At 36.4% G+C, this 23,490-nt stretch overlaps 1 protein-coding gene across 3 annotated transcripts in view; it reads left to right on the top strand.

The window, feature by feature from the left end:
• The window catches only part of VPS50 (VPS50 subunit of EARP/GARPII complex), a 93,373-nt gene that overhangs the window by 59,812 nt on the left and 10,071 nt on the right, over window positions 1-23,490 (top strand). Inside the window, exons 20-23 of one of the 3 annotated variants that reach the window (XM_055804655.1) lie at window positions 243-349; window positions 8,210-8,331; window positions 9,297-9,353; window positions 12,232-12,312. In XM_055804655.1, the coding sequence (XP_055660630.1) occupies window positions 243-349; window positions 8,210-8,331; window positions 9,297-9,353; window positions 12,232-12,312 (367 nt within the window). Of the gene's footprint in view, window positions 1-242; window positions 350-8,209; window positions 8,332-9,296; window positions 9,354-12,231; window positions 12,313-23,490 lie in introns of those variants that run through there. The other 2 variants (XM_055804656.1, XM_055804657.1) reach the window with 2 other exon arrangements.

Genomic DNA, 23,490 nt, shown 5'->3' with positions numbered 1-23,490 from the left:
TTGGAATAGAACTCAGAAACTCCTTTCTCTAGCACAATTTTGTGTAAATTAGACCAGGCTTCTCTCTTTAAATATTAGATTCCTAGCCCAGTTATGCTTTGGCATAAATAAAATTCTGCACTGGAAGACATACTGTCATGGGAAAGAAGCGGGGAGGAAGGATTTCTTTTCTACTAAATTTTATTTGTATGTCTTTAAATATAATAGGCAGTGACGTCTGGTATATTTTGTTTTGTTTAAAGTGTTTCTCGAGAAACTCTGAGGAGCAGAAAGAGATCAGATTATAACCTCAATAAAGTGAATGCACCTATCCTAACAAACACTACGCTGAATGTAATAAGACTTGTTGGTACGTAGAACAATTGTAGTATTTTGTATGTGTTTTTTACTTTAATGCAAGCGTATGGATTATAGCATATATGTTAAATGAATTTTAAGGCTTTTAAAAATAAACCTACCTGGGTTCTATTTCCACTCTTCAAAAATGTTAATAAAATAGAAATAAAGCACTAAGCAAAAATTTGTTTTTATCAAATAGAGAAATTTGGTCATATCTTGTAAGTTACTTTTACTTTGAAAATTAATCTGCAGGCTTATATTGATTTTAACCAATAATTGTGGATTATTTCTCTAAAAGATTGAATGTGTAAAAATAGTGGAGATAAACCATTAATCTATTTCTTTTCTATGTTGCTAATATGTCTGGGTGGATTAAATGCTTCATTTTAAAGTAGTATAGTTAAAAAAGTAAGAACTTAGATTGGGGTTTTTTGCCTTTTTGTTACTCAAATTCTCACATCCAGAATAACTATTTTTACTACATGGTAGACAACTAGAAGAAAAGTGCCCTCCCATACTGGTAATTTCAGTAATTGGAATGGATCCTAGTAGTCTCCAGAGAGTTTAGGGAATCTTTGACCTTGGCGGTGATCGAGACATGACGGGCAAGCCCATGAGCAGCCTCATCTCCTTAGACCTGCTCTAAGCAAGAGGTTGTACTAGGTGACATCTAGAGGTCCTTTCTAGTCAAAAGTTCTCTATGAAAACACTACCCTCCAATTCTAGGTGTAAGGGGATTGATTTTCTGTGATTGTGACATCCATTTGATTATCTAGATACTTGTATGACAGTAATTTTCTGCTATTGACTTTAGTTTTATTTCTAGAGAAGGGGAAGTAGTTACCTAAATTTATCAGATAAGGCAGAAGGGAGAGGAATTCTGTGTGTGTTATATTAATTAAGTTTGTCTTCAATGTTTATGTGATTGGAAACTATTGTGGTACTTCAGAGCAAGCTGTTCTTAAAAAACACTGCTCTGACACCTGGTTAGTACCTTTTGCTTTCTTAGAGGGCAGTTTAAATCAGAAATTAATTTTCTAAACTTTTTTACAGCTTTTTTCCCTCTAGGAGCATCTAAAATATAGACCTGAATTAAGCACTGAGATTATTCTGTCATAAATTTTCTGATACTGATCTGTGAGTTAGGTTGGAGAGAGATGTTTGCTACCTTTTTGTATAAGGTTTTGTTCTAAGAAAATTTAAGACCGAATCTAGAAATCACACGTGGCCCTTTCATGCAAACCACTTGGTCGTCCCCCATCCTGCCCCTGCCCCCCTGCCCTAACAGTGTATGAGTAGGTGGAGCTGTAATTTTAGTTTTCCAGTTTTACATATGGAGTCTTTTTATTTGTGGACTCTGGCCATAACTCCAAACTTAAACATTATTTTCAAAGCTCATATATGTGCTTTTATCCCCTTCCGGAATTACATTTATTATTCATTTTTTCTGCTATTGGGATTGTTTCATATTGTTTCTGTAATGAGTGATAATAGCATTATTTAGAACATGGAATTGGAAAGTGACCTCCTGCAGCCCCTGCTACAGGAAGATGTGGCACTTTAGTACTGCCTCTAAATATGCCTGTTTTGAGCTCCAGCTTAAACATACTTCTGTTTTGTTCCCACCACACTATCTAATAGGAATTCTATTCCATAAGCCTTATCAACCTAATAGTAAAAATAAATAAATAAATAAAATTATCCACCTGTTTTTACTCTTCTCTTTAACAGATCGTCTTGTTCTTTCATGCATACTGCTCTGCTGCTTTTACAGAAAGCAATCCTATTTATTCTCAGTCTTTGATTTGCTAAATGAAATGTGCCAAGCTTTTTAGTATCCTCTGTATTTATCTGCCAGAAGCTCAAGTCCCCTACTTTCTTACCAGTTCTTTTTCTGCTTTTGTTATAGACTTACCAAAATCTTGTGCAATACTTTGGATGAGATCTCACTGCATTGTGTCACTGTTGCATCACACATCTTGGGCACAGGTTGCCTCCCTTTTGCACCTCTTTGGATTTCTCACAGCTTCCTTGTACTGGCAGCTCAGTCCATCTGTAATGAGCTTGTACTGCCAGCAGGTCCTTCACTTTCCCAGTTTTTTCCAAGGGATAAGCTGCTAGTTTGTAGACGCATGTTTTCAATTAATTAGTCCCCAAATGCATGGCTTTACATTTTGTACTACTGAATTTCATCCAATTGTTATTACAGCAGTCATCAAAGTCCTTCAGTTCCTCCTGTACATTATGTCAAACCTTTTCTGTTTGGTGGTGCCTCCTTATGTTTTTCCATTATCAAGCTTTTATTTTTGTGCCATTTAGTCATTCATGAAAATACAAAAGAGGTCAGTTGCTGGGAACTCCACTAGTTCCTTTTCGAGATACCTCCCTTTTCAATACCCTCCATTCTGTCTTCTCTTTAATTTACTAATTTAAAATTTTCTTTTTAATTTTACTAATAAAAATTTAATTTTTACTTAGTAATTTAAAAAATTCTAACTTCACTTGTTTACTGTGCAATATTATTAAATTAATACTTTCACTGAATCCCAGATAGGTGAAATGTACTGTGTCCTTTGTCTAGAAAATCACGTAGGTTCCCTAACAAGAGTATATATCTTAGTCTGGTATAGTTTACTTCTGGTATATCCATGATTAGTAGTTTTATCTTAATTTTTGCGCTGCGTTTCTGCTTCTTTCACTTCCATACTTTCTTCGAATCTTGACCTGCAGTCCTGCATGCTATAAATTAAAGCAGTGGATCAATAGTTGCTTGAGTTACTGTTTTCCCTCTACCTGAATGTATTTTTATTTGCTGTTTTTCAGTTGTAGCAGTACAACCCATGTCTTGACTGCTTATTGCACATACAGGTTATTACACTGATTACGAGACTGTTGATTTCACGACCATGTTTTATGTCCTGATTCCCTTGCTCCTGTAGTTTGACTGTTTTAATTTCTTCTCCAGCTCATTCTCAGTGTGGTTGAAAGTGGCTAGTTCAGTTCTACTGGTCACTCTGTTCCCCTTCTCCTCACTTTTCTCACTGTCAGTATATTGCCCTCAATGAAAACCAAGACAAACTATTCATTCTTGCTTTCGAGCTGTCTTGTATGTCTCAATATCTGTTCTGTCACATCCCCCTGGTTCGGTTTGCTTTTGTTAGTCTTCCATAATTGGAAAACTCCTGATTTTTACTATCTTTGGAAAATTTAGTTTTGCAAGACTTTCGGTACTTCTAGCTCTTAATGTAACTTCCTGAGCAAACAAGTCTGGTTTTCCTCTTTGTCCTTGTCCTAGTCATTCTTTATTTCTAGTTTCTTTGCAGTTTCTCATGTTTCTATATTGCAGTGACCCTGCCTCGTTTTACCTTAATTTGTATCTTCTTTGAGGAATACCTACCGTTCGATATCATAAGTGAAACAGTTTTTTTTTTCCGCTGTGTTTTTATTAGTGTATTACACTTCTACCACAGAAGCTGAAAATGCCTTCATCTTTTGTCATGACTTTTGGCCTTAGCACACAAATGTTTGATTCACTTCTTCCAGGCACTATCCACAGGGGTGTCAGACATATTTCTTTAACTAAGGGTCAATGACTACAGAAGAAATAAATAAGATACCACTATTTAGCCAGACTATTTGATTTATTAGCTTTTCCACCCTTCACAACGCCTCTTGTCTTTTGAATCATCCTTATTAAATGTGAAGATAAGCATGTTGTTGCTTGGCCGATTTGGCTGGGTGTGATGCTAGGTTGTAGGAGATCCAGGTACTATCCGCTCCCCTGTGTTTTCCCACTGCAGACAGGAACGCTGTGGAGTGTGCCCATCTTTTAACAAGAGTCTGCTGATGCCATAGAAGGCTCCAGTTTGTCTTGCACTGTCTCAGATTTTTGGGTAGGAAAATGCCACAGAACGTCACAGTAATTTCAAGGAGTACAACCGAGATGGCTGTCTAGGATCCTTCCATTATCAATGGGGAACTGTAGGTAACTCCAGACGGTGATAGCGTTTGGCTGTCCTGGATGTCTTTGTCTGCGTGTCATTGCATAGATCTCTTAGACTTGCCTTCTGGAGCTGCTTATTGACTGCACAGGAGATCTAGGCAACCAGTGTTGGTCAAAGTGAATTCTATATGCAACACCAGTGGCGTGGCACCTAAGAAAATAAGCAGGGGCCTAACACAGAACAGGGGACAGTATACATATGTCCTGTCTGCAGAAAGCCTGTACTCTGTGTTCTTTCCCTTGAAAATAAAGCTCAGTTTTAAGAGACATTTGTTTGGTGGCATTAACGTGAGTGGGTTTTGTCCCTGCTACATTTTGTCCCTGCTATTCTGGCCTCCTATATGTTGCATCAGCATGACTTTTGGTAGATCTAGATCAGCTCCCTGATATTAGTTAAAAACAAATAATAAAGGAAGCTAGGTTTAAAAAAGAGAGTCTGGAGTGAGGTGAAGATGCAGATTTAAATTTCCAATCAAGTAACAGAAATTGTTCCCTCAGTTTTTAGGAATTTATGCAAGCTGGTAGTACTCACTGAATGAGCATAACAGTGTTCATAACCTGTTTTGATTCTGTGTGCTGTATGCTTTGTATGAGGGCTAGGTGAATAAAATGTAACTTAACATTTATAAACTACACAAATGAGTTGCTGTGTATAACTGAACTAGGGGCTGCTGTAACTTTTTTTATCTTAAATTTTGAGTGAACAGTTCAATTTATCTGGTTTTCCCTCTAGTTAATAAGCCAAGTAATTCTCTGTTTCCAGTGTAAAGTAACCATTAGATTAATTTATAAGGGTATTTTTTTCCTATCAAGCCATTGCATGTTGACTTAAAATGAAAAGGAAGAATGAACCTGTATTAAATCTGTATGGAATATTTTGACCTAGGTCAACAAGAATAATTAGTGAACATACCATTGTGTATATTGATTGGGTTACTTCTTATTTTAATTAGTAGCTTTCTGACTTAAGAAATAGTATCATGGGTATTTCTTATGTTGGGTTTTTTTGATGCCTTTTTTGGCCTGATTTGTTGTGAATGCTTTTTGGGAAGAAACTGTTAGATTTTGCTTGCTTTAAAACCATTAACTTTTTAAGAAAATAATAGTAATGATGATGACAATTATCACGGCAGAAATCTTGTAGCTGAGGTGAGTGATTGGTCACATAGCATAGAACCTCATGAGACTTAAAAAACCCTAAATCATAGAGTCTTCTAAAATTATGTAATTACAATGGGCTTTTCACTTTTTCCTTCAAAGTGGAAATATGTTCCTAGTGTATGTTGTAGGAAGCTGCATGTCTGGAATTGTGAGACTCCATAGGAAATTGTTTTACTAATGACCGCAGATACACTAAAACTCAAATATATGTTATTCAGGAGGTTGTGTATTTATTTATTTTTTTGGTTTTTGCTGTCAGTTTTATATAGATTAGTCTGAGAGAGAGTGCTCTCTGCTTACTGTCTTTGAAAATAAAAGAAGTGCTGTAAGTAATACTTCAAAAGAAACCTGGCAAATGTTCAGCAGTTCTAGCTGTTAACAGGGAGCCTCTAGAATGTCACGCTACTTTGAGTTGCTGAAATTAAGTGGTGTTTCGAGTGTTTCTGGAAGTTGCTAGCACAGTGTGGATTTGGGCTGCTGGTGCTGTTTGGAAATGTCATATACGCTTTTTTCACCCAAAATAGGAACTTCAGTGCAACTAGGTAACAATGTATAGAAATTAAAAGTTGGCATAATGTTAGAGAAAGCAACTAGGAGGAAATGTTCTTGGAATACTTGTTGTGTCAAGATGCTGAGTGATGTAGTAATAGAGAAATGTTCTTGGCTTCAGAAGATTTTTATAGGGACAGTACTTGGGCAGTGTACGGTATATAGCCCTTTGTAAAAGCATAAGGTACTGCCCAAGAGATTACCTTGAATATTCATGCCAGCTGCACAGATACTTGGAAATCTAACTGTCCAGGATGTGACACATCACCCTGATATTATGTATGGGTTACAGGCAAGTTTAAAAATGTGTTTATCACAGAGTAAGTGGAAAAGAATCAGCCTGTGGCAATACAGAATGTTCAGATAGCACATACAAAGGTGGCAGCTGCTTTGGTTAGGGTACCATCCTTTCCCAAATGTCTGAAAATTTCCACATTGGGTTGTGCTGGAATTGGCTGCATTTGATTTCCCTTTTGGAAGACAGAATTTTTAAAATCTGCTTTTCAATTTGTTCATAATGCTGTGGTTCAAAACATTAATAAGTAAGCACAGAATTAACAGTTGGGCTAAACTGCCAAATACTAAGTATTGCAACCTGTGTCAAATCTGAAAAATAACAAAATACATGCTTGTGTGTGTTAGCAAACTGGGACACAGATGGACAGTATTCAAACAGGGAGTCTAAGCTAGGTAGAAACCTGGAAGGTAGCAATGTCAGGTTATTAGTTTCACAATAGTGCTATATTATCTTACCAGGTATGTAGTTGTATCAAATTAATGTTATCTTTACTGACCTACACAAGTCATTGCTTAAAAAAAATAATAAAATCAAATAACTCCACGTGATACTAAATGCTAATTTTATTTGTTACTCAATTTCTTTCCCTGAAACAACATTTTCTGTATCTCTCTTGATAGTAAATTACTTTGCTGGGCACACCATTAACTTGAAAAATAGTGTTGTTGACTACAGGGAAAAAAATATTTTAGCACCCTTACGTAATTTTTTCCAACCTGTCACATCAAAACATGTCTGGAATATGACAGTTTGTTAAATGATCCGCTGTATCCTGTATGCTGGGTGGACTACATTTATATTTTGGTTTAAAAATTGCTGTCTGTTACTATAATAACCCAAAGCTTATTATATATTCTTTAGTTTTTAAGATACTAATAGGGCAAGTGGTACGTCGTTTTTGAGCTAGCCAGCAGGAAATGTAGGAAATATCAGGGTTTTCATTAAGTATGCTGCTTGTATGACCCTATGAAAAGAGCCATGCCTTATACTGAATACAAAATAACTAAAAACTATAGGCCCTGTGAACTAGACTTGTAGGGAAAAATTTCTTTCTGAGTTAAATCCAGTTTGACTCAGATAACATAGATGAAGGTCCTGAGGTTTGTTTGGTTTTTGTTTGTTGGGTGTTTTTTTTCCTTTTTCCTTTTTCCCCAAGTTAAATGTGCAACCACAGAGAACAGTAAGGAAGAGAAGGAATTATTCTTCTCTCTGGAGTGCCAGGGTCCTGGTACCCTCCTTTTCTGTCAGTCTGTCCCTCTAGAAACATTTCAAACGTAAGTCTTAAAACTATTTGGGTTTCTTACCCCAGGATAAAAAGGAAGGAGAGCCAGAAATGCTACGTCACTGATGTGAATTACATTATTCCTACAGTTGTTAGGTAAAATCTGGTCTTGGGCATATAATTTTTATACTGTGCTTTTCTGTTGTTTTGAAAATATCCGTATGTGCATATATAAACACACACTAATGCATAAAATCTTCATTGGCTGTATATATCTCTTACTGGAGACTACTTTAGGAGATTTTTATTTTTTTGGCTAAATCAAGCTGAAACTTGTAGAGGATTCAGAACGTTGTGTATTTTGAATTTGGTACCAGAAGGCCAAGAATGGTTCAAGACATTTTGATATGGATTAATATCCACATTTGGAGGAGTCTGGAGGCATTTGTGGTGTCTTAGTCATCATATTTAGCTTTGGTTTTAAACCTCCTAGTTTCTAAAATATTACTAAGTTGTTCTTAATCAATATTCAGGGCTAAATAATAAACTTTGTAAAGCTGGTTTTGAATTTGTCAAACTCAGCTCTGTCTTTGTAGCGCTTGTGCTGAGGAAACTGATCTTGTGTTTCATTTTTAAGGGAAGTACATGCAGATGATGAATATTCTGAAACCAATTGCATTTGATGTGATCCACTTCATGTCCCAGCTCTTCGATTATTATCTGTATGCAGTCTATACATTTTTTGGCCGAAATGACACGGTAGGTAGAAACATTATTCATTTCCAGTTATCACTGTGTATGCAGAATGAGAATAGAGAAGAGAGAAGAGACTTCTACTTAAAGTACTACCTAATATGTAATCCCCCCAAAAAATTAGTGGCAACAGAATGCATTTGAATGCAGGAGTAAGAAAAACCTGATTAGATCAGCAATAAAGGGAATAAGTACTGGGAGCACCATTATCGCTGGGACATGAATCCTATTATGTTTTGAATAGATTCTGTAATCTTTTCCAGCAGTATTTTGAAAGGGAGGTAAGATAGCGTGAAATACCTAAAAGTAGTGGCAGAAAGTGGGGCGCAAAGGAGCAGTCTGCAGGTGGTTTGGAGCCCTGAGAGTCTCAGGTGATTGAATTTTCCTACATGTATTTCTCTGACTTGAATAAGAATAGCAAAAGGAAGAGGAGAAGGGAACCATGAAAGTTAAGCAGTAGCTTAGATTTAAGAGGTTTGAAATACACTTTCAGATCTAGTATTCTTCTGTCAAATTAATTGCATTAATGAAAACAAGTTTGAGGGTTTTTGTGAGTGGTCTTGTAGTTGAAGTAAATGCTTGTTGGCAGTGTCTGTACATATCAAGACAATTCTGTTGAAAGTTGATCTGAAGCATTTATGAAAAGCTGCATGTAAAAACAATTTTCTCCTCTCTTGGCCCCTAAATTACTCCACAAGTAATAATATCATGGGGTTCCAAATTCATCATCATCTGTTGGCAAATTGTAACGGATTTTCAGACTCAGCATATGGTTCTAAATGGTTTTGAGCTGTTCTCTTTGGCAGAACAAACATATTTGCAGTTTGTTTGTGTTTAGAAGATGGGTGGTGTTTCTTTTGTTTGTTTGTTAAAACAATTGATTTCCATTGACTTAGTCAGCTGCTGTGGTACTCACATTGTGTTGCATTTATTTTTATGGTTTTTGCATCTCTCATTTTATGTTTTTAAAGCCCATACAGAGTTCCTCACTCTCTACTTCTAACAGAGAACAGCACAGTGCTAGGCAGGTAAACATTATAGCAGATGGGTGGTAAAATTGTGATGTTTTTGTAGAGTGCCTAATTTTTGTTTTGACAGATGATTTTCCATAGGAAACATAATGCTTACAAAGGGTCTATGAATGTAATAAACCCTCTTGTAATGCTGCTTGAATGTCCTCACTCCCCGTAGTGGTCATAAACCTTTAGAAAGTAGAGATGGGTTGTGGTATGTGATTTTATTTTTATTTACAAAATAGCATCAAATGGGATTCTTAAAAAAATTCTGGTAATATAACTTCCTTAAATGGTTGAAATTCTTTGTGAATATTGTGCTTGTGTTGTATGCTAAGTTAGTATGCACGTAAGGAGAGTGATTAATTGTACAGAGTTCAGTGAAAACCAAGGATTTAAAATACACATGTTGAGTTCTGTGTCAGGTCCTGATGCTAAGTCATTGCTCTTTCCGGACCTCTGTAGAATGATTATCCTATGTCGTCAGTATTTGGCTTTCTTCACTGCCAAAAGTTGCACACCATTTTAATAAGAATTGCTCTTTGAAAACCTTTTTAATTTGTGGGATGCAAGTTAAGGCTGCCTTTTCTCCTTATCTCGAATTGTGGAGCAACCTAACATGAAGTTAAAAGAATTGCCTATGTTTAGTATCTGCTCACTCAAGGGTAAGACATTCATGAACATGTCACATAGCACTCTTCCTTAGCAGAATAAATTTGAGGTGGTTTAATATTTTTTTTCATAAGACATAATTTGTAAACCAATGACCATTTTAATGGAAAACACTTTTTTTAAGTGTAAGGGGTTATGTAGAATTGGTGATGAGTAAAATCATTCTGTAAATTGTCTAATGTGGCTTACTAGGTCATCAATTTGTGGGACTTAATTGTCTACTATTTTGCAAGCAAAGCACTGATGAGTGACATGCTCAGTGTGAAGTCATGTGGAAGAGCGCTGAAAGCAATCTTTTTGGGGTTTTATTTGTTTGTTTGTTCAGTTTTTCCCTCCCCTTACACATATGGATGCTCAATTCTGACTTCAGTCTGTAACTGGTTGCCTGATAAATCTGAAGTTCTTGATGTGCTGTGTTTCATGGGAATTTAACTTTGTTTTTACATTCCTTTTCATTCAGTATGTTTCAAATGTGAAATTTGTCATTTTTAAACAAAGAAATATATCATTACAGAATAAGTGAGTGAAAGTTACTGATAGCTATTGAAAGTAATTGAAAGGCAGAAAGAGAAAGAATTAATGGCACATTGTGTGCTGTGTAGTTTTGATGGTGCAGGTGCAAGTTTCTTAAAATTAATGGTTGAAACTTGCAAATATACTTTTAAATATATATATGTGTACACTTTTTTTTTTTCCTTTAAGCAGGCTTTTTTTCTGTTTGTTCTTAACTAACAGGAAGAACAGCCAGTCTTAGTTTTGCAGTCGTTATGGCCATATCTTGAAAAACTACTGTATGAAGTTAAGGAGGAAAAAAAGATAATTTGGAAAATTAAGGATGTGTTTCTTAAAGGGAAAAAAGGTTGTGTTGGGTTTTTTTTCTACCCATATACCTGCAAAATGAAAGGCAGTTCAGAACTGATATTTCTACAGTAAAAATGTGAGGAAAAATACTAAATAATTATTGTAAAAAATCTTACTTCATCTGTGGAAAAACAAAGGAGTGAACACTTCTATCACACATGGACTCTAGGATAGTGATTTATGTCTCCCAGATCAGATTCTAGATTCCAACAGAGTGTACTTCCAGTGGGAATTCAGCTCAGATGTAAATTTTCATTGAATATATAGGAGGTTTGGGGCAGATAGACAACATCTTAAGTCAGAAACATTAGATGCGCTAAATGGGGACCTAAATTATACTGGTTTGTATTTAAAAGGAGCAAAGATGACATGAACTTCTAACAGTTCCTTCCCTGATTTAGTGCACTGAAAGGCAGTTTCTATATATAGAAAAATATATATCTATATATTGTCAATATATAATATCGACTTATATATCATCTATATTATATATATATTATATCATATATTATCTATATATAGTCTAATAATACAGTATGCAACAGTGCTTTAAATATTGTTCAGTGAATTGCCTTTTGGTGCGAATCACATACCAGAATTGTGTTCAAATACTTCCAGGCTCCTGACATAAATGTGAGCCTCTTAGCTGTCACATTTCCACTTCCTTTGTTGTGTTGGTTTGTTCTTTGGGTTTTTTTTATTTAAAAGTAGAAGATAAGTAGCTATAATAATTATGCATGTTCCATCAGAGCCTCAGCTGGTATAATGCATTGCATTTGCCAGGAAATCAGTGTAGCTATATTGATTTATCCCAGTTAAACATCTGCTCCATAATACTTCTTGAGCGATGGACGTGAAGATGGCACATTTCTCAGCTAGATCTTTATAAGCATTAAATAATAATGACTTTTATAAAAATCAATGGATAGAATTTTACATATGCAAGTTAGATATTTAATAAGGAATTACAAGAAATTTTGTAGCTTGAGAGAGAAGTCAAGACAATTTGACTTGGATGTGGTGTGCGTGCAAGTCTTAATGGGGGCATCGTGGTGCGCCATTCTGGGCATATCACCCAAATGAGAAAATCTAGTCTTGCACCCAAATACAGTATTGTAACGATAAAGGATACTGGTTGTTTGTTGGTGCAAATGGTAAGCTGTCATCTTCATGAAAGGTACTTGGATCTCTGTTCACACTGGTGCAGTGTTGAGTGCCATCACCTCTGTTGATTTTCTTTTCATTTTGTAGGGTTGTGAATTGTAGCTCTTGTTTACAAACTGAAGTTTTGCTGTATCACTGTAAAGTTTAAACCAATGAATTTTCCTTTCCCAGCTTAAATAGACTGTATTTCTTCCAGTTTGAATCGACAGGACTGGGCCTCAGTAGCAGCAGATTGCGCACCACACTGAACAGAATCCAGGAGAGTCTGATTGATCTGGTAAGTACCTGGATTTTGTTAATGCTCAGTGTAATAGAGGTGGTGTAAGAAATTTAGGAATTGTATTTCATTGTGGCTTTCAGATTTTTATCTCTCTTTGTATTCAGTGTCTGTAATGACAAAGACTTAGTTTTGTGGCGTATCATGATGTAGGTATCATCGTTTATAAAAAAGACCTCAAAACCAACACAATAGATGACTCATTTTTCTTCAGTAAAATAGCAAAACATTAAGCCATCCTGAAGGTCACTCACCTTACAAGACAATAGAAGTAGTATACTAAATCCTTTGTTAAGTTATTTCTGAATTGTGGGGAAATTTCCCTGACCTATTTTATAGATTATATCCTGTTGGTCACTTCATGAGGTATTTTTCAAAATGTGAAAAGTAAATATAGTGTGAGTGTCAAACTGGTAATCGATTATTGTCCTTCACATCACATAACAAAGGGTAAACAGGAGATTACAAATAGATTTTGTGGATTCAACTGAGCAGGAGAGTTTATAAAGAAATATTGCTAAGAACTACACAAAAAAATGGAAATTTGAAATTCTTTCTTTCCACCTAACTATAAAACCCTTGAGACACTATGAAGAAATGTCCTAAGAGTATCATAAACAGCTTGTATAGTAGTTAATACCATGGATGCTGCAGGAAGGATATATTTTCTAAGGCTTCTACCTTAGAAAGAAGACAGATGTTCTACTCTGACTTTCACGAGGATTTGGCACTCCACATTATTGTACTTCATGCCTTTTTTAATTATTTGAAGTACTATACCAAATCCTAAGCTGTTTGAGAGAGCCTTCTTAGAGGATTTTGGAGCCATTTCTTATAGAGTCAGTAGAGGGAGCATAAGGCACTAATAACCCCAGGCGGCTTTTAATAAAACAGGAAAAGGCTACTCATTTTGATACTCACCTCAAAGGCAGTGTATTCAGACAGAAAAATTAATTCTAGGAAGATGTTGCAAATGAATCAGTTAAAGATTATGGAAAATGGCAAGCTATGGTGGGAATTTTTTAAACTTACTCTTTAGTCACCGTTCCTCACAGTGCTTTACAGCCTTGAATTTTTTTTATCAGTCAAATTAATTTTAAAACAATAATTTCTAGGAGTAAATTGGAAAAATAACAACACTTCTTCCTCAGTCATTTAACAGTGCTGTTATAGTTCATGTGTCAATTGAAATTAATAGCAGTGTTCCATGCAAGATTTGAAAGGAGGAAGAAATCTTAGCTGACTGCTATTAACTTAAAGGCATTCTGTGAATTTTATTAGTATCTTGTGAACTATGCTGGTCCCATACTATGAATGGAAATTTTTCGATTTTTTTTCTTACCCAGAAGACTTTGATTCATGAGGATTTTGATTGTTTGCTTATTTCGAAGAGTTTGTGAAAGTCAAGATAAACTTTACTGTGTCAAATGGGTATTTTTCATGATTGTATGGACTGTTTTGGACTACTCTCAAAATTCTCCTCTCATCTTAGATTATTCTAAATTACTTTCTGAAAATATTCATGTTTGTGTTGTGTGGCTCTGTCTCATGCCCTGTTGGGAATTTTGGGTTTTTTGCATTGTCTTCTATACATGGTATCTTTATTAAGGGCTATCATTTCTGTTACGTTTCAGTTCCTGATGGCAGCATCTTTCAGTTCCTGATGGCAGCATCTTTCAGTTCCTGATGGCAGCATCTTTCAGTGTTTTATTTTTGTAGAGATTGTCTGAATCTGATAGTTCTGAATCTATGACTAAGGCTCTGCCCTAATTGCATGTAGATCAGAACACTTCCTTTAAACTGTCAGTGCTTGTGAAGGTTGAGCTCTCTGATCTATGTCAAGACTCCTTAGTAATTTAGACTGGATTATTCCTAGCTTTTCTCTTGGACTTTGTCCGTTCTTTTTTGGGATACCAAGTTGATGAAGGCCTATTACTCATTGTCAGGAGTTAGAGGAATAATTGGAGGATTTAAAGGCCATCTCCTCCAGCTTTTTGTAGACATTCTGTAGTTTCTGTTTGGGATTGAATTAGTGCTGTCTAGTTTATACCAGACAACTTTTCAGGATGCTACTTTTATTATTATTCAGCTGAATTTTAAGCTTTTTTTTGTGAAGTAAAAAGGAAAGTGGAAGGGGAATTCCACTTCTGGCAAGGTAAAGTTGAGCTGCACTTAACATTCTTTCTCGCATCTTTGTAGCATCTTCAGTATGAAGAGTATGGAGGTCGCTTGGAGGCGTTTCCTGTAGCTTCTTATGGAGTTGCTCTATTCTAAGTTTATTGCGGTGCAAGAAATGTGTGCAAGAAATGTCTGCCTCTCTAACATATACTGTACTTGCAGTATACTAACCGTACCTGAGAGAGAAGTTCAGTCTTGGTTTTCATTTGGACCACTGAGACACAAAGAGTTGGGTTTCTGACTCATGGCCACTGAGCCAAAGGGCTGCAGTTATTTAAAGCGCTTCCTCTCCTCTTCCCTGCATCCCTCCTCATGTATCGCATACCCCCTGCTTCTGCTGGATGGTCCTTGTTCCCTCTGAGCAGTACTTAGCTATAGCTGAATCACTTCTCTGCTGTTTTGCAATCTAATACTTCATAGCAAATCCAACTGTACTTCATAAACTGCAGCAAATCCACCTGCAGTTTAGATTAATGTTTTAGGCTGTGAACACGAAATAGCTGAGATAGGAACATGTGTTCAGTTGTGTTAACTTCACCGCAGGGTAATAATGTGACACCTCAGCTGGGATACCTATTATTCAATGTCTGTATGCTGCTCAAAAACGTATATAATAAAAGTAATTATTCTAAACAAAAAAGCTCCAAATAATAAAGAACCACCAAACCTGACCACTTCAGCTGGAAGTAAATGTGCCCTTGCTCCTTGTATTTATGACACAAAACTGTATTTGTAATTTGCATTTTTTTTAATGTGGATGTTTTGTATGACATAATCAAAATGACGATGATGAAGGGACTTAATTCTTTACAAGACTAAGCAAGCATGTTCTTTAGGTGCTACTGCTTTAAATATGCTTCCTGTTTCAAATTGTTATACGAGTAATGAGTTTTTGTCCAGCTATGGCTTTTGTTAATCTCTGCACTGCTAATATAGATGCTGGTTTACATTCTGAAATTTCTTTTGTTATAAAAATGAAATAGTTTTAGTTAAAAATAAATAAAAGAGCCCACTGATTAGTGAAACTGTCTTTATTTGCTTTCTTATAGTAAGTTAGGTGGAAGTGGTGGGAGCTTACAGTGATTGAGTAACCAGTTTTCTGTGTCTAAGCTACTTTGCCTTAATGAAATACTTGTGGACTAAGTCAGAAGTATAAAAAAATACAAGCACTTTGAGTATTTGTTTTAAAGTAGATTAGGGTGCAGTTTCCTTTCTGAGAGGTAAGAGGACTGTATGATTCTCAAAAATTCGTTTGGCTACATTGTACTGAACTTCATATATGTATCTGAACTTCATATTCAGCCTTTCCACAGTTAGTACAGAACAGCTTCACTACAGAATTCTGCTGTACAGCAGCTTCAGAGCTAGTAATTTGAAACCCCTAGAAATAGCACTCTACAAGCTGTTTTTCATTCATACCAGCAGGATGTATTAAAAGGAAAACACAGAAAGATGAGTGAAATGGGGAGGAAGAACTGCTATTGTTTCAGCCTTGCTATAATGCTAAGGTGCCTTTTTGATGAGGCTAAATACATTGAAACAAGTGCCAGTTTCTGAGCTGCCTGTGTCTTCTCACTGACAGTTCCCCTGAGTGGGGTATGTAGAGTTACCTACACACATTTGTTCCTTGTGTTTGTCATTTCTAACAGAAATGTGTTTTTTGCAATAGTAATGATGTTCATATTAGTCCACTGAGACCAGTAAGCCCCCAGGTAGGTATAAGGCATCAGTCGGATTGATGTAGTGTATGATAACTGGTGATTTGGAAGGGAGGCTTCTACTTCGGACTCCTTGCTTTATCTACCTCTAAGCAGCTTCCTTATCTTCATAAAATGTAACGTAGTCATGATACTGCCATTTCCTAAGTGTTGCTTGTGAATGTCCTGTGTATGCAAATAGCTGCTTTGAGCGATACTCCTGCTTCCAAAAATGAGATTTTTGGGGGCAAATAACCATGGAATAGTCATAAATATTTCATTGCAAACTGGCTTGCTCAAGTATTTAGAATGATGTTTGTTAGAGTTACTGTGCCTTACAGCAGTAGAAAATAAATCACTGCAGTGAAGTGTATAAGCATTGCAATGGCATGTACAGAAGAGTAGATGGAAGGAATCACTGGTATAAAGAAGTATTGGTTAATGTATTTTAGATTCTGTCTTTACTTTAGCTTTTGGGCTTTTTCCCCATAAAGTATATGTCTTTTGGCAGAGACAGTAGAGATTGATGGTGCAGAGATGGAAAAACAGATTTTTCAGCTGTTCAAATAAGATAGAGAGCAATGGGAGGAACATTTGGGTTTTTTGTTCTTCATGCCTGACTTTCCAACCTATTTTGGCTTTGATCCTTTGATGCCATGGAATGCTACGGTTCAGTTACGTTAGTCCCAGTTCTGGAAACAATGTCACAGCACAGTCCTGCACTACTTTAGTGGGGACATGTACTGTGTTATGTCCCAGTTTGGCATACCAATGGCAAACTTTGGAGTGGAATTACTTGACGTGGCAGTGCCTAGCACAGGGTGCTGCTCCTAATAGACATAACCAAGCTCCTCACTGAAACGGTAGCTGTGAACTGTGATTCTTGGTGAGGTTTTGTTTGGTTGGAGGTAATTCCTGCAACTTTTACAATCCTTGCTTGGTCTCCTGTCCCTTCAAATGAGGAAAAAAAAAGAAGGAAAAAAAAAAAAAAGAGAAGACAATTTGTGGGGTTTTTTTTTCTTCCTCTCTTTGAAAAGAGGTGTACAGCAGCATACATAATAGCAATGCTTAAGATAGGTGAATTGCTTGTCAAGGAAAGGGAAGTCTGTGTATTCAAAAGAAAGTTCTGACATGACAAGCATTTTGAAAATATGCTAGGATTTCAGCAGCTTCCTCACCTTATTCATTTAGAGCTCTTTGTACAAGTTGTTTGTTTGTTTGACTATATTGCCTAAGTAGACTGGAATGATTTACTGAAGTTTTCTAGCTTACTTCTTTGAATAAATTTCTGGGTGTTGGCAATTGCTTTGTCTGTCTTTGGGCAGTCACTGAGCCATCTTGTTTTAGTCACTTCAGACTCTTCTTGCTGGGCACCCAAAACTGGGGCTGATTCTTAGTCCCAGAGGACTGCAGGTGTCCACAGAGTCACAGCTGAGCACCTGGGAACCGACAGCAGCTCCTCCTGAAAATCTTCCTTTGGATAAGAAAAATGCCACAGTAAAAATGTGTGGGAGCGGACCAGATTCCCTTACGTGTTTTTGTAAGGGAGTGGTTCAGGTTCCCAGAGGTGTGACAGCGGGTGTGCTTTTCTGTGCTTAATGACTCATTCTCCCAGTTGTCTGTCAGTACACACCGATTCCTGATAAAGGCCTTGTTGCATTAGGTTAGACGTGATCGTAAATAAACTTGCTGACTTTGGTAATTTTTTTGTGCAAAAAGTCTGCCATTTAACTTTGAACACTCAGAAATAAATGAAATGCAAAGATGCCAGAAATTTCTGTGCAGATTTTATTGAGCTGTGTTACTAAAGTCAGTAGGAGTGACCCAGCTGAGATCTGGGACATGCTTGTTTTGTGTCAAAGAGCACGGAGGATCCACACACTTGAAACTGGAAATCTCATGCCTACTGCAAGGCAATGCTGATCAGCTCAGCCCTGGGGCAAGTGTGGGGTGTGTGCATTGTAAGTGTTGGAAAGCTTGGGGATCCATTGCATGGCACTTCATAATGCTGTAAAGGTATCACTTGCCTGCAAAGAATTGTAAGTAAACAGAAAATTAATAGCATGGCTTCTCAAGATGGTTTGTTGTTTTGTTTTTAATGATCTGCTCTCTCAACCTGCATTGAGTGGTGAACATTGTGGTAGCTTACGTTGTTTACTTTTGATTTGGTTTCTGAAGAGCTGAGTCAGACCTGCTTTGTAAGATTTGTGCCACTTAGCAAGAAAATACTAATCTTTCAACTTAAAACGTAGTAGGGGTATTGAATACCATTTTTAAACCTTAACATATTTACATGGTATTCAAAAAGTACTGTGAACCTTGAATGCAAGGTACTTTTACAGTTAGCTTTACCTGTCATTTTCAGCATCAAGTTTCAAGAACTATTAAGGATGTGTAAATTTAAGGGGGAGGGAAACAACTTGTTGCTTTCAGTACATTTCTTCTAATTAAAAATTCTTGAATATTAAGCAACTAATTGGAGTTAATTGAGCTACTTTCAGACAGCCTTTGATAACAATAAGGGGTTACGCTTTCTTAGATCAGTTTCTTTTCTTGTACTTTATGCTTATCACATTACAGAAACTATAAATTACAGTTTTAGAAACAGATGATAGAGCTATCCTGTCTTAGGTAAACATTTGGAGTCAGTCTGCTTTTCCTTCTCCATCAGCACACATCAAGTTCTTGGTAGTAGTGTCAGTATGTCAGAGCTGCTGCAGACTGTTCGACTGCCAGAGCCTTTTCAGATAGTCTGATTTTTTCCATGCCTTTCGATCATCACTTATTCCTTTAAGATCAGGATTTCTGCAGTAGCATTTAGAAGTATTGCCATTTGCTCATAGCAGAATCAAAACTGAAATTGTTCCTATTGCGTATGTATATTAAATCAAAACAATTCTAAAGCTAAAGTCTTGCACAAAAAGTATTTGGTCAGGAGAAGCTCAGTTTTGAAAAATTGCTGGTTATTAGTGTGATCTGCAGAACACTGTGTGCTGGGGCAAGTTGTGGGGTTTACTGTTTTTTGTTTAAAGTTAGTGAAAGTGGATGATTATAATTAATTGTCAACTATCTCCAACATAAATGGCAGATAATAGGTTATTTTAATTATAAGTTCTTCTGGATAGCTGAAATAAATACATGTTTTTGAGCTCATGATGAGATCAGGACCCTTAAAAAACATCTCTGCATGTCAAACTTTTGACTTAGATAATTAGCTTAGATATTTTATACTTCTAATTTAGGTAATTAGTTTATAGTCTGTTCTTCCCACTAAGATGGAAGGCTTAACAGAGGTTTGCCACTGGATTCAGCCAAACTATGGCAATGAAAATCTTCTCTTGTTACAGAAGACATATTTTTTGGAGAAGAGATTGAAGGAGAGGCTTATTCCTTACACAGATAGATGTATTCTTTTTTTTCTTCCTATTCATTGAAGAATTTCTTCTTGGGAGTAAAGAATTGAATGCTAAAGAAAAATACCCAACAATTAATCAAACAATGTCACACTCACACTTATTTGATACCTATTTTTTGCTAAGACATACCTTTCTGTTGTAAAAATGGGTTCTAGATGAAATGTAATTCATAGATATCACATAAAGATAATTCCCAAAGCATACATTATAGCTCATACTACTGTTATTAGAAACCCCTAAAGAGGTAAAGCAATCATAAGCCTGCTTTAACACTTCTGTATCCTGATGTTTTCAGGCCGTTATAGCAAAGCAGCTTTTATAAATTATTGCTAGTTGTGTATGCCACTCGTGTAGCATTAGATACCTCATTCTTTTCCTATGACAGTATGAGGGAGTTAGACTAAGACTAGAATAACTGAATAGAAGAGACCCACTGTCTGCACAGAATGCTGGTTAAGCTGTACAGCTGTACCCACTACAGTTGATTTGGTTATTGTTCAGATAAGTTTGGAGCTTTTGATGAAACCTTTTAGGTGTTTCTGTATTGTTGTTGGTTTTTTAAACACTCTGGGGTTTTATTTTGTTTGGCAAGACAGGAGAAAAGTATCTTGTAGTTTGCATCTGTTTGACTTGTACCTTGAAATCATTTTATCAAATCTGTATTTTGCCCCGTTTGCTTACAAGGATTGTATGTGAGCTGTAATAACTCTTAGATATATCGCAATTCTGCTTTATCGGCAAGACCTGCTACTCTGGTGCAGAGAAAAGCTGAACAAGTTTGTTCTGCTTTGGTATTGCTCTCTGTATGTTTGATGTTGGGTGCTACTATAAGTTCTCAGTGTAACTTGACGCTTGAAATTAAAGTTGGGCTGGCTGCTATGTAATTTCCTGGCTTCTGTTCTCCTCCTCCTCCTCTTGAGATGGAACTTGTTTTGCCCACTTTCAGTTTTAGGAGAATTTACCTGTTCTCCATGTGTACTCAAAGGGAATCTCTGACAACAGATTGTCTTGCAAATTTTCTTGTATTACTGGAAGGGTTAATTTTAACAAGTCTAGTCCATTGCAAAACATCTCATTTCTTTAAATAGTATGTAGCCTTTTTTCCTGTTCCAGCCTGTATGTTTTGTCCCTTTATTGCTTCTTTCAGTCATTTGATCATTTCTGTTAATGAAGGCTGGAGGAAAAAACACATGCATCACTGAAGCCCTTTCAGGACGATCTTGTGCTTTTCACTGCCAGTCCTTGGGCTTCCTTTTTGCTGTCAACATGCTTTTGCAGTACCTGCTTTTTAGAACAAGTTGGGGGAATGAAATGCTCATACTGTGTTTAACAAGTATATTTGAACCAGAGTTTGACTCTCTGGTTGAACCCCAGCGTATCTTTGACTGAGCCAGTTGTCTCATGTACGTTTTGTGTCTTCAGGTGCAACACCATTTCAGCATTTAAAAGGTTCACAAGATATTTACCTTCATGGGAAATAGGCAGGTAGAAAACAAACTGTTTAAAATGTATCTCAAGTGACAGGCAACTTTGAAGTGTGATAAATACAAAATTAAGTCTTTATAATATTTGAGTTTTGCATAATTTGTGATCAGTCTTTGAAGGAAACAAGTCCTCACCACTGATACTCTTCTCCCAGCTCTGTGGCTCGCTGTCTCTCCTAAGAATAAAGAATTAGGTGGTGGACTGTGGGTTCAATTTTTTTTTTTTTTTATCATGTATAAACATTTCAAAGCTTCTCATATTTTTTTTTTAGTTTGATTTTGGTTTTTTTGAGAATGACATGAAGTGAAAGAGAAAAAGAGAAGTCAGATAAGAGTGGATTTTGATAATAATCAATGGTGTCTTTGGCTTAGTATTTGTAGAGAATTGACCATTATGCCTAGATGATTAGATGTTACTGCCTGTGTGCAGTATTCTTGTGGATGTGCTAGGTAGGTATCTTCAGAGCTGCCTGAAAGAGGTTACATGAGTTTTAACAAATGTCCAGGCCTTTTTGGCTTGCTTATCCATTCTGATAGACTCAGCAGAATGCAAGCTTCATGTTACTGTGAGATGTCTGGCCAGTTTAATCGCAGATTTATCTGGGTGAATGTGAGCACAGATCAGAGCAAAGAAAATTCATTTTTCAAATAACATAGTGTCATGGCTAGCCTTTACAATCATTCCCATGCTCAGTGCAACTGTATCTGATAGCATTTACCATGAACTTCATTTAGAAGTTTAGTCTTCTTCTCATTGATGTATTTCTGTGAGATCTTTTAGTGCTACAAATGATGTGTTGAAGGTATTGCTCAGTCAGAAGTCTTTGATTATTTTTTTTTAATGTCAGAATTTCTGTGAGGATCCTTCAAGGTTCCCTGCTTTATCTGCATTCTTCTTCTGTAACATATTACAGTAATTTTTTTAGAGGTCTGAAGATACTTTCCTCACCCTTGATAGTGAGAATGCAGCTTTCCCGTCTGTGCTTTATTCCATCTGCTGTAGGTCATTTTTATGTTTGTGTTTAATGTCTTTGGGAGACACAGAACTGAAAGAGCCTTTCTGATTTAGCAGATCCACCCCCTTCTTGCCTTGGGCTGTCACATCACAGGAGGCAACTGTCAACTAAAATTCAAGATAGCTAAAGTGGAACTTGTGATCTTTTTGTTCCTCCACACCTCAAACCATTTTTAATAGCTTGGACACTGTTGTCTTATATTCTTAATGTCACTTTTGGCTTGGCTTTTATCCAAGCAGTAAACACATTTTGGTGCTGCTTTGTCTATAGCAGCAAAGTTTTGATCTTTCTGTTTATTCTGTGTCACTTAAATTCTCACCAAGTTCTTACACATTTTGACATTATCAGTTTTTGCGTGCCCTGCCTTTAACTGCTGCAGGATAACCGCAATGGTTCTGTCAGATATTTTGCGACCAGAATAACCTCCCTGTTGTTTTTCACCTGATCATCTGTACAGTACCTTTTCTCTTGGTTTTTCAAGATCTACAATGCATATTCCTTCCATATCTAAATCTTGATATTTAGAATGAGTTAGGTTACCACTTAGTTCTGTTAGTGTTTCTAGTGCTCACTGCTGTCCTTTTCTTCCTAGGCAAAACTGTCTGAAAAACATGTGAATAACAATTACTCAATTTCATGTCACTCCTCACAGTTGTGCTGTGCTATGAAGCCTAGAAGATGCTTCTGATGACTGTTGTCAGCTTAAGTCTGTTTTTCTTCCTCCTTCGTTAGTTATTTCACTGCAATGTCCTCTCAATTTATTTGTATCTCCAATTGTTAAAAAAACCCCACAAAACAAAACACAGACTGCAAACCTGCTTTGTTTATTACAGTGTTTTTGGCTTCATCTTTGTCCAGTTTTACAGCAGCCAGAGAATTAGGCTAATTCGTTTTTTGAGTCCAACCATAAATGTAATGTTTAAGCAGTTGACCTTGCTTTTGTAGAAATTATTTTTACCATTTGTCACTCTGTTATGGCCCAAATTTATTTTCATTCCATACACACTGATATGTTGTAGCACCTGTCTGGCCACAGAGTTTCTATCCCCAGGGTCATCGAAGGCTTTTATTTATGAAATCAGTGCCATATCATGCCTACCTTCTTTATCTGTTCTGGGTTCTATGTCACCTTTGTTTTGCAGCATTTGTTATATTTTCGTAGCCTGTGGGTAAACAGTAAGCAAGATATGAGTAATTAATCTAAAGCTGTAACTATGTTTATGTTTTCATGTCCTGATATGGTTTGGGCAAAGCTAAGCTTCAGTGGGTGTGCTGTTTATATACCTACTTAGACCAATATGATAGGTCTGGGAATTCCTTCTGTGATTCCTCATCTAGCTGTAACTTGTACTTACATTCCTGAAATGTAGAGGTGGGTCGTGTATCT

This window comes from Falco peregrinus, chromosome 5 (assembly GCF_023634155.1).
Source record: "Falco peregrinus isolate bFalPer1 chromosome 5, bFalPer1.pri, whole genome shotgun sequence".
Lineage (NCBI taxonomy): Eukaryota > Metazoa > Chordata > Aves > Falconiformes > Falconidae > Falco > Falco peregrinus.
The sequence above is the reverse complement of the archived record's forward strand: the minus strand, read 5'-3'. Positions and strand labels throughout refer to the sequence as shown.